Genomic DNA, 14,980 nt, shown 5'->3' with positions numbered 1-14,980 from the left:
AGCTATTTAGTATCTTTATTACTAGTGATCTTGGACATGTCTAGTGGCACTCCGATTGAGCTAAATGTTGTATTTAATTATATAATAGTTAACCTAGAAAGAATTTAAGAGAATTTGAGAAACGAGTGTGAGTGGGAAACCCTTAGAAGACAGCACCTTCTTCTCCTCCTTAAGTTACAACTTTGGAAGGATCCCGTTATTATATCAAATACTCTGAAGTGTCAGGAAGTATTTAAGCTGAGAAATGTCATATTCTTGCTATTTGGAGAAATTGGAATAGGAAAGGTTAGAGCTAATTCTTTATGTAGCAGAGTAGCTGTCATGTCTGATTTCAGAATGTAAATATTTCAGATGTTACAGGTCCTATGGTCTCTGTCATAGCTACTCTGCTGTAAACAATACAGAAATTAATGGGTGGAACTGTTTCCTGATAAAACTTTATTTATGGAAAATTAAATTGGAATTGCATAAAACATTCACATAGCACAAAATATCATTCTTTTGATTTTTTTCCAAATATTTGCTCACAGGTTCTACAGAAACAGGTGGTATTTGGCCCAGAGGCCATGGTTTGTAAACCCCTGTTCTAGAGCCAAAAAACAAAGTAAATAAACTCACTTAGAATAAATTGTTCAATTGTCCTAAGTCTCTTTTGCCATTTAAAGTCCTCAGGTTGTTTTGGCAAATATCAGTGGCCTCAGATGAGGGCGAGAGAAGAACTGTACTTCAGTAGTTCAATTCTCCCACAACCTTCTTATTTAGTAATTTCGGAAAGACAACAAGGCTCAGCCTAAATTTGACCACATGTTTTATGTGGCTTGATCTTGTATGCTTGGGAACATCATCATGGTCTCTCCCTAGACACTCTAACAAGCACTTTGCATAAAACATTTACTCTTCCTACAGCAGAATTCTTCAACATTCTGAGGATTTTCCTCCCTTCACTTTCTCTCTCCAAGCTTATCTATCTCTGTCTCGCCATCTCTCTAGCTTTCTCTCTACTAGGGACGTATGTATGGAAGGAGAAATGGGTTGACTTCTTGAGGACATTTCCGGTTCTATAAAAAGTCTAATACTGCGCTGACTTAGCAAGGCAGTCTCTTACGTGTACCTCCATTACCCTACACACCCACACACGCACACGAAATATTTTGGTTTAAAGTTGTCCCATAGAAAGTATCTTTCTGTTTTTATCACTTGACATAAAATATTGATTTTCTTGGAGTGATTAGAGATTATAACACCTCCAATCTAATTTCATGAATGTAGAGCCATGAGGTTTCTTCTGCAAATATCCCAAATACGGCTATTTCCCTCAGGTCATAAAATGTTTATTTGTTTTTTTCTTTGGTCAGTTTTTCACCGCAAGTCCTGTGCATTTTGTTGTAAACTCAATTGTAATGATTCGGAAGTAGAATGCAGCCCTGATATACTAAATCTTGAGAAAGGGACATTTCATTTGTGCATAATACAGTAAGAAATGGAGTAGGGGGATTTAAAAAAAGTGGTTTATAACAGGTCAGAGAAAGGAACGTTCTGCAAGCTTAATACTAAATATCCATTCAATCTGGATACAGAGTTTTGTCTTTATCAGTTAGACTTGATATCTTATAAAAAGAAAATTAGTGATTGGTGGACCATTTGCATTTGATAAAGCCTTTCTTATTCCTTCTCAGTGTCTTAAACTCCAGAACTATGCTTCTCAATGGGACATGAGTATCAGAGTCACTTGGGAAAAAATTCCAAAATTCGTATTTTGGTGTTGTCAATACCTTCAAATCAGAACTGACCAGAAACACACCTGTAGTTGAAAAAACTGAGTTATCACTCATGACAGCAAGTAAGAATACACCACGGAGAACCATGGGGCTTCTGAGTAAGAGGGACTTTGAAAGAATCTATTAAAGGATTTTGATTTTGCTTGGGTGATTTGGAGAAAGCTTCAAAGAAGCAGGGCTTCATCCCACACTGGGTGCCGTCAGAAAGCAGATGGAATTCTACAATAAGGCATCTCAACAAATCTTATCAACAAGGAGGGAGACTTGTATGAAGATCAATCTATAAATGGGAAAGAAGTGCAGACACTCATTTTGCCCAAGAGAGGTGTTCCGTACTCTTTGTCTGGTATAGTGACCATGCTTTTGTCTGTGCTTAGACAAAATTTTGAAGTGGCCTTGCTGTGTCTCCTTTTACTGTGGTCTCAGAATAATCTTGTCTGAGGTTGGTATTCCGTGAGATGGTTTAGGTGTGATAGACTATCATGACCCAGCTGTGAGTGCCAGACTGGCTACTGAATGTCAAGGGCATCTTGTTTCTCTTTCTTAATATCCACCCCCTGCTTTCCTCTCTGGCACAACTACAGTGACTACTATTTTTAGTGACATATTTCCAAGTTTTAATTACAAAATATTTTAAATGTACAGAACAAGTAAAGGTAATAATAAGCACCACGTATCCATCAAAGAACTTAGAAATAAAAGATTATAGATAAAAGTATTTGAGCATTTCTCTCAAATTCTAATTCCTCCTGGGACAGAACTGTTATCTTGAATTTGATATTTATCATTCTCGAATATGATGCATTTTCCTTTCCTTTCTTTTGAAAAAAAATACATATGCTATTTCATGGTCTCCCTCCCTTCTAGAAGTTACATAAGCTCTAACTTTAATACACACTTGTGATCATGTTTTTGTCCTGAGGTTGTTTTAAGTAGGCACTGAAGCATCAAACTACATGAGGATCCATGAGATACCCTATACTGCCCACAGGGTTACAGGACATAAGTTTGTATAAGTGCAGTTAAACGTTATACATGAATTTTAATCATTACATCACGTGCTCTGGTCATTTGGTTTTCAATGGCCTACAGTGATTTTCATCACAGAGACAATTTGTTGCTTTTATTTAGCAAGATATTGGGTAGATTTTCTTTCTTCCCTCCACAGGTTCTGCTAAACATTTTTGATGCTAACGGAGCTGCGTCAATTGGAAAGTCACATTTTATGCAATAACAGACCATTTTAATTTGATGAAGCGAAGATTTGGTTCCCACTTGCAAATAGCACTGAAGAAAGCAATATTGTTAAAAAGAAGTAGCCTGGTATATCCAGAGATAAATCTGTTGAATTAAATACAAGACTTTCATTACTTTTTACTTTACATTTCCATATAGCTCAAGCATTAAATAACCCATCAGTGCCTTCCTCTTTGCAGGAGAACGTTTTCTCTCTGACAAGATGTGTCAACTGAGGGAACATGTGGCACATGAGACCTGCCACTGAAAGCATGCTCACTTTCACCTAGAGAAAAACTGATGCATTCTGACAGAAGGACAGGCAGAAAGAGAACACAAGGAATTATTCCCATCTTTTCTTGCCCTTGCTGTCTAACAGACTGTGGTGATGGGACTGAATGTCTTTTGCCTTACTTGAGGTTTCCAAAGACAAGCACACTTATAACTGTAGAGCATCTCTTGTCATCTAGTGTTACTTGGTACATTTCAAATAAAAGCAGGAACATCGTCGTGGTCTTCTGAAGTCTTTAATATACCTTCACTCAAATGACAGGCACAGGAACTAAATATCAGGTGTCTTAGTCCGTTTGGGCTGCTATAATAGAAATACCAGAAACTGGTGGCTTATAAATACAAACATTTATTTCTCAGGGTTCTGGAGGCTGTGTCCAAGATCGTGGCACTGGCAGATTCAGTGTCTGGTGAGAGCCCGCTCCCTGGTCCACAAACCCCAACTTTTTGCTGTGTCTTCACAAGGCAGAAGGGATAGACCAGCTCTCTGGGGTCTCTTTTAAAAGGGCACTAAGCCTATTCATGACCTAATCACCTCCAAAGGCCTCACCTCCTAATACCGTCATGTTAAGGGTTAGGATTTTGACATATGAATTTGGGGGGGTGGTACACAGAAATTCAGACCATAGCATCAGATTCAACGTAAGTCCACAATGATTGAAATGTTAAGTACACCAAGGATGAGATAAAAGTTCATGGGGATGGCTGGAGGGGTTGGTGGAACAAGGAGCCCAGAATTTGAGGGAGATTTTAGAGAAACAGATTCCCTGAAGTCCTTACCATTCCATGCTGACATTTACCTTCTCCTTGCAGGGGAACACTTGAGAATCTGTCCTCAAGAATATACGTGCTGCACCACAGAAATGGAAGACAAGTTGAGCCAGCAAAGCAAACTCGAGTTTGAAAACCTTGTGGAGGAGACAAGTCATTTTGTGCGCACCACTTTCGTGTCCAGGCACAAGAAATTTGACGGTAGGTGAAACACTTTCCACTTCACTTTGCTCTAGGTGCGCATTTCTATGAGAATCTTGGTCTTATGTGTAAAACTTTTTTTTTTTTTTTTAAAGCAGGAGCTTTTCTTTCCGTCTTAAACATTTATAAATTTTTTTTAGAAAAAGCATGATTATTCTTGACAATTTTTATAGTAGTATCTTGGAAAAACCTGAGTTAACAAAGAGCTGTTTTGCATTTGTGGTTTGCCTGTGAGATTTATTCTGAAAGGTTTAGCTCAATTTTTCATTATTATAGTGATTTTAATTCAGGTTTTGTCACACCGTAGCTTGTCTTCAGTTTTCATCTGGGGATTTTCTTTAAAATAATTAAATCATTTAAAATTATTTGAAAGATAACAGCAATTTTAGGAAGACAGGCTTGTTTTCAGTGCCAATGATAGGGACTCCTTTATTTTAGCGTTTGCCCCTCCATTAATGTAGTTACAGGGCATGCTGCATAACATTTAAACCTTCTGTTGATTTCCTGATATCAGCAGTTGACTTCATTTCTATATTCTATTTGTTAAATAAACCTGTTTTATTAGAAAGCACAAGGAATGAAAGTAATTATTACTAAGATGACAGCATTGAATTTTCTCATCAGAACCTAAGAAAAATACTCAAAAGCAACCTGATTTTTATCAACTGAATTGATAATGCTAAGGATAAAGTTAATATTCTTAGATGGTGTGTAGTCTTTAGTGCTCTAAGAAATGAATGCCCCTTACTGTGACTCATTGTAAACCAGACTTGCAAATTGCAGAGAGTCTTCGTTTGGTCATATTAAGTTGCCCTCGGGCAAGAGAACTGCCATTCATTTTCTTTGCCCTTTCCAGTCAAAGCACACAGAGCCAGTTTAGAAAAGGCTTGCCAAAGTTTTTCTTCTTTTTTCTTTTCCCTGTAGTAGGTAAATGTTCTGCTTCATCGCTGCTTTAAATTATTATAGCAACACCAACTTCTTTTAAGTCAGTCCTCTAAGTTCTAAAAGGCAGGTCCGCCCAGTGGTGTTTTCAATGCTCAAGATGATGTGACATTTTCCGTGTAAGTCAATGGGACTTCATCTTTTCCGCAAGTGTGTTTCAACATCTTCACATTCTTCTTCTGCCTCCCACCCTGTGTATAACTTTATATGTGATGTATGTGAAAATAATTCCTTATTTAGAAGTGATGCTGTGAATGTTATTCCCTTGAATGCAACTAGAGAGTACTTGGAACTTGCCCTTGATTGACAGATTACAAATCCAGTACCATGCAGGAGCTCCTGAAGGGGTTCTGTGCTTGAGGAACATAATATATCACTTCAAAATGAGGCGAATTGAGACACCACAACCTTTGTTACAGAAAGCACATGAGAGTGATCTGTTGCTGCTAACTTCTACCTGTGTCTTTGGAAAACAACTCTAGTGCCTTTATAAAGCTGTACTCCAACATTAGGTTGAAATATTCAGTATTCACAGTATTCACAGTAGGTAACATATATTCCTTTTAATAAAAATATTAGATATAAGGTAGCTTTGTGGGGAGTCGATTTTTTTAAATGAGTAAAGTTGTTCAACAAGACTCAGTCAGATACTTCTTTAATTCTCATATCAATGACTTTTAATATCTTTGGATTAACAATTTTCAATCCCAGGTCTCATTTGTCTTACTAAAGAAAGTACTCTCTCTGTCTATTCCTCTCTTCCTTTCCCTCTCCCCTGCTCCCCACTTTTACAGGTGTATTTTAAATCATCCTGATGTACTTAAAGCTATTATGTCAATTGGTTTGACAGGACATTGATTTCTGCTAAGATTAGATCTGACGTGGGGATGATGAATTCTTTAGTAACAGTGCATTTCATTGCAGCTGCATTAGATTGGGATGGGAGAGAAATTAAGACTTTTTTCAAGGAAACTTTCAGCTAGACTTTTTAAAAAATCTAAATGTGATCCTAGTAAGGTCAGCATCTAAAAAGCACAGTATTAAAGAAAATAATCATAAAAATATATAAAATTAAAAAGTCACCATTAAAATCTCTGCCCTTTCTTTAGGCAATTTCATGAAGGTCAGTCATGCAATTGTATGACTTATCTTCCTGTCCCCAGAAGGTGATCCTGCTAAGTCACCTTTCAGGAACACTGGTGCATTCATGTGGGCAGCTTTCCATTTTTTCCCTTGGCTTTTTTTTAAACACTTCCTCGTGGCATTTATTGATGAGTATCAGTTGGTGTGAGCACAGGAGAACTATCTAGGATCAGTTGTGTAATGTTAGCCTCTGAGTTTTATTTTCCCAGATAAAACCAATGTGCTCTGAAGGGCTTTTGGTTTATTTTTAGGTGCTTCCTACTCTGTGAGTCATTTTGCGTTATTGCTGGGGTCTCTTGATGCACAGTGTCCATTTTGCATTTCTGCCTCTGGTGTCACTTTTTCAGAGATTTTGACTGTCATCTGGAATTTGCACTTCTTTGTTGGCTATTTATTCTTTCTTTATGAATGACAACTATATTATATAATAGCGTGACTACTTCCTGTTTTCATTAAGTACAGCAACAATTTAAATTCCACCTGATATATGTGATTCAGTTCAAACTATTTTCAGAGAGGCTAAATTCAACCACTGTTAGGAATTATTCTGTGGGTGTTGCATCCCTTGTTATACTAGAGATATTTTCATTCCATGTAGGTTTTCATTTTGTGGCAAAGGTGACTTCTAAAATTTGAAATTCCAAAACCTTTAACATAACATTCTATTTATTGCCACAGTCTTTTCTAGTTTGTATTAATATCTTTGGTAATAGTTAGAAGATAATACTGTATAAAATTGTAAATATTCACTGGGTGATTGGAAGCTAAACCTGAATTAGTATGAATTCTTCTCGACTTTCCTAAATGGCCAAGCTTTTTGCTCTATACCCCCAGTAGCCTACAAATGTGTAGCTAAGAGGCAATGTATTGAAAAATTTGTAGCTGAGAGGCAATGAATTGAAAAATTATGTAAAATCAATTGCAGAAATTTTCATTCTTTGGCAGAGAATTTTGTTATACCTGAGTAGCTTTTTTTTTCCTTTTTAAACATAGAATTGAAATGTTATGATGAATGTGTATAAAATGAATGTTTACATTCTTGGCACTAGTGTTTCTCCAGGTGTCTCATAGGTTTTTGTCTGTTTTTTCTCCTTTTTCTGGTCAAATTTCCACCTCTGGCTGGCATTACACATCCCTGCAAGCCCCTCACCCTTTTGGCCAGGGCCCGGCCACTGCAGAGGTCCCCTCATGCCTATCCAGGGATGCTCTCCATTTTGTCTCTGGCTGAGCCCAGCTTTTCTGTCCCACCCCAGGGGTTAAAATTATGGATGAAGACCCAACCAGATACACTTGGCAGAATGATCATATTACTCCCTTACCTCTTACCATCTGCACCTCTGCCAAACACCCCAGACAGCCAGAAGCACACAAACAAATAAAGAAAATCATATAAAAATACAGAAAGAGGAGAGGGTCATCCCTGTGCCTGCACTCATTTTCCTAGCATTTTTGTATTTAGTGACTATCTGACCTGTCAAATTTCTTTTGTGTCAAAATCCCAACTGCTGTTGTGCTTCTAAGAGGCTAATTTGTTAGGATCCTAGGAAATGGAGAACAACAAACACTTGGATAGTAGTTACAGTAATAATACACAACACCTGGCCCTGTTCCTAGCCCTTTGTAGATGTTAACGTATTTACAAGGGGTGAACTGCCGTGCAAAGTCACACAGGGATTGCGTGGCAGTCAGGATTCTGTCCCAGGCTGGGCACTCCTGAATCCCTGCTCTTGGCCACCAGTGGCACATGATCTTTCTAGTGCTTTCCAGTCCCCAAATGAGGTGAGATTTCATGATCAGCAGCATGTGTTCCTCTATCTCCTACTGCCTGCCCTGCCCCAGTTATTGTGGGGAGGAGATGGAAATATCTTACAGAGAAAAGTGGAAGATTTTTTTTTAATCCTTAAAAAAAGAAAATTACCCACCTAAATATAGTTCAGCCCCCAAGGAACCTGGAGCCTGGAGAGGGTAAATGACTTGCCAAGTTTCCACCGAGAATGATGAAACCAACATTGTAACCTAATACTCTTGACTGACATCAGACTTATAAATAGTAATGTGATAGAAAGTTGATATTGGGTTAAAATTCTAACTAGCTTTTATTTGTTTTGAGTGGATGCTGGTTAAAAATTATTGATATTCCCTTAACAAGGCAATAATGATATTGGTGGCTAAAGAATCCAGCCACATTTTTGGAAAAGGGAGGAACTTTGCTTATTCAAAGCAAAGTTCCCCCTAATTAAACAAGAATGAGTGTTTTGTGCAAAAATCTTAAATAAATGAAGCCATATTATTTATTCTTATTACCTCACAAAGCCTAGTAGCTTCTGTCTTGATGTGGGCACCAGTATCCTATTCTCCGGGAGCAAGTATGGAATATGTATTATTTAGAGACAGGGAAATTTAGTTGAAGGGATATTTTATTTTGGTTATTCTTTTTCCTTCAGATTTATTTGAGCTGAAATTTATTCACATTTGAAACTCAATATGAGCTTTTTTTTTTCAGTGTGTTCTTCTTGGTCTTATTATTTTACTTTCCTTCCTGGTTTTTATTTATGTATTTTAATGATATACATTTGTCCAGAGGTTTTGGCAGCAAGTACATTTTTAAAAGCAAAATAAAAAAAAAGCTGAGCAGTAATTTCCATCCTTCTGAAGAACTTATTCTATAGTAACACCCTCAGAATTCTCATTTTACTGAATGCGGAAATAATTTATACATTATAAATTTATACATGGTGGCATAGTATTTTTATGCTGCAAATCTGCTTATATTTTCTTTTAAAATATCATTTCTCATCTATATACTGTAGAGATGACAATAATGAAATGATATCTTTAAAATATAGACTAATTTTCTCAGAGAATACACTTATTTGAAAAGGAAAAAACCCTCAGTAGTTTTCCATATGGACGTAGAACTTTCTATATTTCCTGTCACATGAGTGATATGTGTGTGTTTGTGTGTGTGTGTGATTTCAATTGGAAGCATTTATTCAGAACCTACTATATAGAAGGAACTTAACCTTGTGTGAAGGAGATAAAAAGATGAGTAATAATGACAAAAATATGGTCACAGCCTGTCACAAAGTTTACCTTGTTGAGGAGACATAAGTATAAAACTCACACTGAAGAAGGCAGAATTGACTGTCATAAAGTAGTTCATGGGAAATACAAACAGCGAGTCAAGGATTTTACTCAGAGGCATCAGAGAAGACTTTTGAAGGAGGGAACAGACAGGACCCTTAAGGAATGACCCTTAAAGAAAAGACTGTGATAGTTGAAGAAGTGGCACGAGGAGACAAAGGCACCAGAAATTTTGTATCCATGTCCACAAGGTCCTTGGGGCATGTTGTAAACATGTTTACCATTGATTTCTTCCAAATAATATTAATTTATTGACATTTAGCATATATCTATTATGTAGATATTTTTCAGAAACTTTTTTGGTTTTGTCTCAGTCTGCTATTGCTTTGTAACAACAAACCACAAAATTTCAGGACACGAACAGGAAGCATTTATTTTTCCTTAATGTGTCTTTGCGTTGGCTAGAGTTTGGCTATTTCAGGCTATATTCAGCTAGGCTTAGCTGTAAACTATGAATTTGGCCTGGTCTTCTCTACATGTCTCTTATTCTTTTGGAATCAGCATTCTCTCTTGGGCATGTTCTTCTCATGGTTCAGTTTGTAGGCTAAGGTGCATACATGGAGGCATGATGCCCCTCAACATTTAAACCAGAATTGCCACACTGTCTTCCTAGGTATCATGGGCTAGAGCAAATCTCGTGGTCATTCCCAACATCTATGGGGCGGGGACCTGTAGAACTCTCATGGAGGTGGAGGTGGGGGAAGGAGTGACTATTTCTGTATCCTAATTTACCACAGTCCTCAACTGACTACCTCTTGCCATTCCCTAAACAATGTTTCACATTCCACGTTGGCTTGTGTGTGTGTGTGTGTGTGTGTGTTTGTGTTTGTGTCTTCATGTGTGTATTTGTTAGTATGATAGGATATGGGAGGTAGTGGTAGAGCGATGTGTCTGCCTAAATGTGGTTTATTCCCTTTCTTTCTTTCTTTCTTTCTTCTCTTTGGCCAGATGGTTCAAAACTCGGGAAGCACACTGCTAATCAGCAGCTTCATGTCCTCTGTGATGGACTACCAATCTTTTTCTAATTCTGAGACCCCTATCACACACCTCAAAGTAACTTAAAACACATTATGCTCCCAGTGTAGATGTAATATTCTCATCTTATTATCACCAATTCCCTTGCATGGTGGCTTCACTGAGCAGCTGTTTCACAGACAAGCCAATTTCTTTTAAGTATTGCTCTATCAGACACTGAAACCAGCCCTACCAGAAGGGTTCTTGGTCATGAATGTTAATGAGCAGACGAGTATCTGTTCCCTGACAGTGGCTCACTAATCCTTTGAGTAAGTGTGGGTAAATTACAGGAGAAATTTTATTTTAGTTAAATTGATCTGCCACTGAATAGAGAAAACTGATTTTCTTATTTTAATGAAAATCAAGAAAAATATTTGATGGTGGTGTAAATTAGAGCTCAGTGGAGACATTTTTGTCGTCGGACCTTAGAGCCCAGTAGCTCAGTGTAGACTGATTGGTCTGTATAGTGTGCGTAAAGGTAATAGAGAACTTGTTATCTCCAGTTAGGTGTGACCTGCAGTAGGAAACAATTTAAGTCATCCACTCCCTAACTGGGATTTTGCATCAAGAGATTCTTGACTTTCCCTCGTGATAAGCAATTGGAATAAAAACTTCTTCCTCCACTGAGACATTATATAAAAGATTTCCCTTTATCAAACAAATAACATGGTAAAGGCATAAGAAAAGCATTTATATGCTTTTAGAGTTCTAAGATTCAGAAGAAAATAATTCAGGTGAGTCTTTATCTGAAATGACACACTCTGCCCTGAGACAGTCCCTGAGATGGGCAGATAAAAGGAACAAGACGGGCAGAAAGGTGATAATGGTTGAAACTTGTTGATGAGTCCATTGGGTTTACTATAATATTCTCATTTTTGTATGGTTTCTAAATTTCTGTAATAAAAAAGTTTTTTAAAAAGAGAGAGGTGAGTGGGGCCAGCCTTGTGGCTGAGTGGTTAAAGTTCTGCACGCTCGGCTTCAGTGGCTTGGGTTTACAGGTTCAGATCCCCGGTGTGGACAAGCTCCACTGGTCAGCCATGCTGTAGAGGTGTCCCACATACAAAATGGAGGAAGATTGGCACTGATGTTAGCTCAGGGCTAATTTTCTTCAACCAAAGAAAAAAAAAAAGAGACAGAAGTGACTTGAACTTGTGCAGGACTGAAGATTTCCAGATTGTGTATTCATTTTTGATACAGAGCAATGTCAAAAGGTATTACCACTCTTACGTCTTTTGTATTCAACAATAGTAAGTTAAACAGAGCATACCACTTTCAAATTGCAAAGAGGAACATAACTTATAGGAATTTTAACTCCGATCAAGGCTACTTAGCTTCTGCTTCCAGCCAACATTTTATTATTGTTTTGCTAGAAATGGCATGTCTGGTCTATCTACATGAACAGGCCTATTAAAATGAGCCTTTGTCTTTGGATCTCCCTGTTAAGTGTGATTCAAAATGTTAAATTCTTGTTTAGAAGATATTTGGACACCAAGACAAGCATATTACTCAAACACAAACTTTGGCAAGATTCAGAAGCATTGTAAAACGTATGTTATAAATGCATTATAAGTAACAGTCACCCAGTGATTTTTGCTTGAATGACAGCATTGACATGAGCTCTTAGAGTTTGGCATTTTAGCAAATCTGAAGGAAGAGACAGCTTTCCTAAGCAATTAATTCCGTATGATTCCAAGTATTCCATTAGACAGGATGACAATCCTGAACCCAAATGTGGAAGTAGAATCAGTGATCAGCTAATAAGACGTCACGGTTCACAGCACTCAGAAATTTTGAAAAAAATCACTCATTATGGTTTCAAAATTTTCCACGTATTATTGTTTCAAAAGGATTGTTATATTCATTAAGTGGACAAATATTATTCTTGGGGTGACTATATATAGTAGGACATGATCTTCATCCTGTTTTCTCCCTACCTAGTGGTTTAATTGAATCCAAACAACTTGAAAATGAAAAGCAAACTTTGAAGTCAGATAGAGGGAATCAGGCCTCCAAGGCCTTTCCATGTTTGAAGAAATTGTACTTCTTCCTGTATTTTTTATTTCTGAAAAGTTTGTTGCGTCCTTTCTCCTTTTAAGAGAATAGTGCTGTGGTCATGACAGGTTTTAGTTCGCTCAGGCCTCCTGTGTCCTTCTCCTCAATGCTTACGTAGTTGACACCTTATCATTTTCACTTATTTAGTGTTCCTTGTTGGGGGGGTAAGATTAGCCGTGAGCTAACATCCACTGCCAATCCTCCTCTTGTTTTGTTTTGCTGAGGAAGACTGGCCCTGAGCTAACATCTGTGCCCATCTTCCTCCACTTTCTATGTGGGACACCTGCCACGGCATGGCTTGACAAAGGGTGCATAGGTCCGCATCTGGGATCCGAACCGGCGAACCCTGGGCCACCGAAGCAGAACATGCGAAGTTAACTGCTGTGCCACTGGGCTGGCTCCTATTTAGTGTTCTTTTAACAGTATTCTTTAAAAAAAAAGTATGATCTATTGCATATTCTCTGTTGCAGTCTAAGCTCATTAAGTATAGGGATTAGGTCTCCTATTTCTGTTTTATCTTCCTATACTTGACTTAATACAGAACATACTTAATAATGCTTCAGTGTTGTCTGACTGTGGCACTGACCTGCACAGACCCAAGGGCACAGACTGGTCAGATGAATTACTTAAGTTCCTGTAATAAGTACGACAGAAGAAAATAGGAAGCCTTGAATTCTAGTTATCTATTAACTCTTAAGGTCCATAAACCTGGAAGTCATATTTGATTTCAGCAGCAGTTATTCCAGTGGATTTAGTAGAACTCATTTTAAATTCCCAGAACAAAGATGGTCTTTATTTAGAGTACAAGTAGAAGCCCTTACCTCAAAAAGCAGCATAAGTGTGTTCTCCATTATACACACACACACACACACACACACACACACACAAATTAAGAAGGGTTAAGATGCACGTGAATCACCTGGAAGACCAATTAACATACAGATTCCTGGGTTCAAACACTGGAGAATTTGACTCTTTGGTCTGGATGGACTCAGAAATCTTCATTTTGCTTATGCATCCCACATTTCTGAAGCAAGTGGTCTCTGGGCCGGCACACTTTGAGTATCACAGGTTAAGTGGAGTTGAAAGGTCAGTTATCAGGACATAGAGCTGAGGCACAGAAAGATGACGGAGATTTTTAAATCTTTGCTCTATTATATCAAGGTCAGTTTAAGGTCTGCCAATAAAAGGTCCCCACTATGTAAGATGGGGCCAAGCACCTACTGACCATCAGAAATTTTTTTTTTTTTGAGGAAGATTAGCCCTGAGCTAACGTCTGCTGCCAATCCTCCTCTTTTTGCTGAGGAAGACTGGCCCTGAGCTAACATCCGTGCCCATCTTCCTCTACTTTACATGTGTGACGCCTACCACAGCATGGCTTGCCAAGTGGTGCCATGTCTGCGCCCGGGATCTGAACCAGCAAACCCCGGGCTGCCGAAGCAGAACATGCGAACTTAACTGCTGCGCCCCCGGGGCCGGCCCCAGAAAATGATTTTTATACATTAAACGAGTCTCTCTTTTTTCCTTCTGATTTTAACAGTGAATTACACTCAAGATCCATAACTCATTTGATCTTTTGCAGATCAAAATTATACTTTATTTGAAATTTTTTTGTATTTGTGAACTATAAAATTATTTTCTTTTTTCCTCTTTTATTTTCCAGTTTATAGATCTAACAGATATTTGTTTTTTTGCAACGTAAAAAAATACATTTTAATTTCTTTATTTTGGGGCTTTCTTTTAGCTAGGATGATGTTTTTGAAGCTAAATAACTTAATTTTTAATAGCATTTTCTGATTTTAAAGTAACGTGCTTATTTTAGAAAATTTGAATAATTTAACATTAAAGTGTTAGAGGATTTAAGGTTACCTTAAATTTATGCCTAACTAGGGAAAAACAAAAAAAACTGAGCTCCGAGCATGCTGAGGTAAAAATGTAATAATAATCAATATATGATTTCTCATGAAAGTTTACTCAGATAACTTCTGAAATATAAAATAAATTCAGCTCTTAATTCCTATGTTTAATGGTTTATAAATATAAAATGAAAAGCAGAACCCAGTCCCTGTGGGAGGGAGGATTTCCTATTTTCTGGCAATAATATTCATTCCCCCATACTTCATAACATTTTGTCACTACAACTGTGGATGACTTTTCCCATAATTGACTTGGTGGTCTTTATTTAGAATGCAAGTAGAAGCCCTTCAGAATGATGACAGCATAGTTCTGAAGGTTTGTATGATGTACTAAATCATGTTTTTTGTTAAAGAATAGGTCAAGGAAGCACTTCAAATGAATCCTCCTGTGAAGTAACGATTTAACAAAAAAAGGTTAAGGAAAAACAACATGAACGTTTCTAATGTTCTCTCTGAATCCTCTAAGGTCTACTGACTTTGTCCAGTTATCAG

At 37.6% G+C, this 14,980-nt stretch overlaps 1 protein-coding gene across 1 annotated transcript in view; it reads left to right on the top strand.

Annotated features, from left to right (window-relative positions):
• GPC6 (glypican 6) overlaps nucleotides 1-14,980 on the top strand; it is a 1,014,472-nt gene that overhangs the window by 253,591 nt on the left and 745,901 nt on the right. The window contains exon 2 of the mRNA XM_046664883.1: nucleotides 4,119-4,277. Coding sequence (XP_046520839.1) covers nucleotides 4,119-4,277 — 159 coding nt within the window. The remainder of the gene's footprint in view (nucleotides 1-4,118; nucleotides 4,278-14,980) is intronic.

Source organism: Equus quagga, chromosome 6, assembly GCF_021613505.1.
Source record: "Equus quagga isolate Etosha38 chromosome 6, UCLA_HA_Equagga_1.0, whole genome shotgun sequence".
In the NCBI taxonomy this organism is placed as follows: Eukaryota; Metazoa; Chordata; class Mammalia; order Perissodactyla; family Equidae; genus Equus; species Equus quagga.
This window is presented reverse-complemented; position numbering and strand designations above follow the sequence as displayed.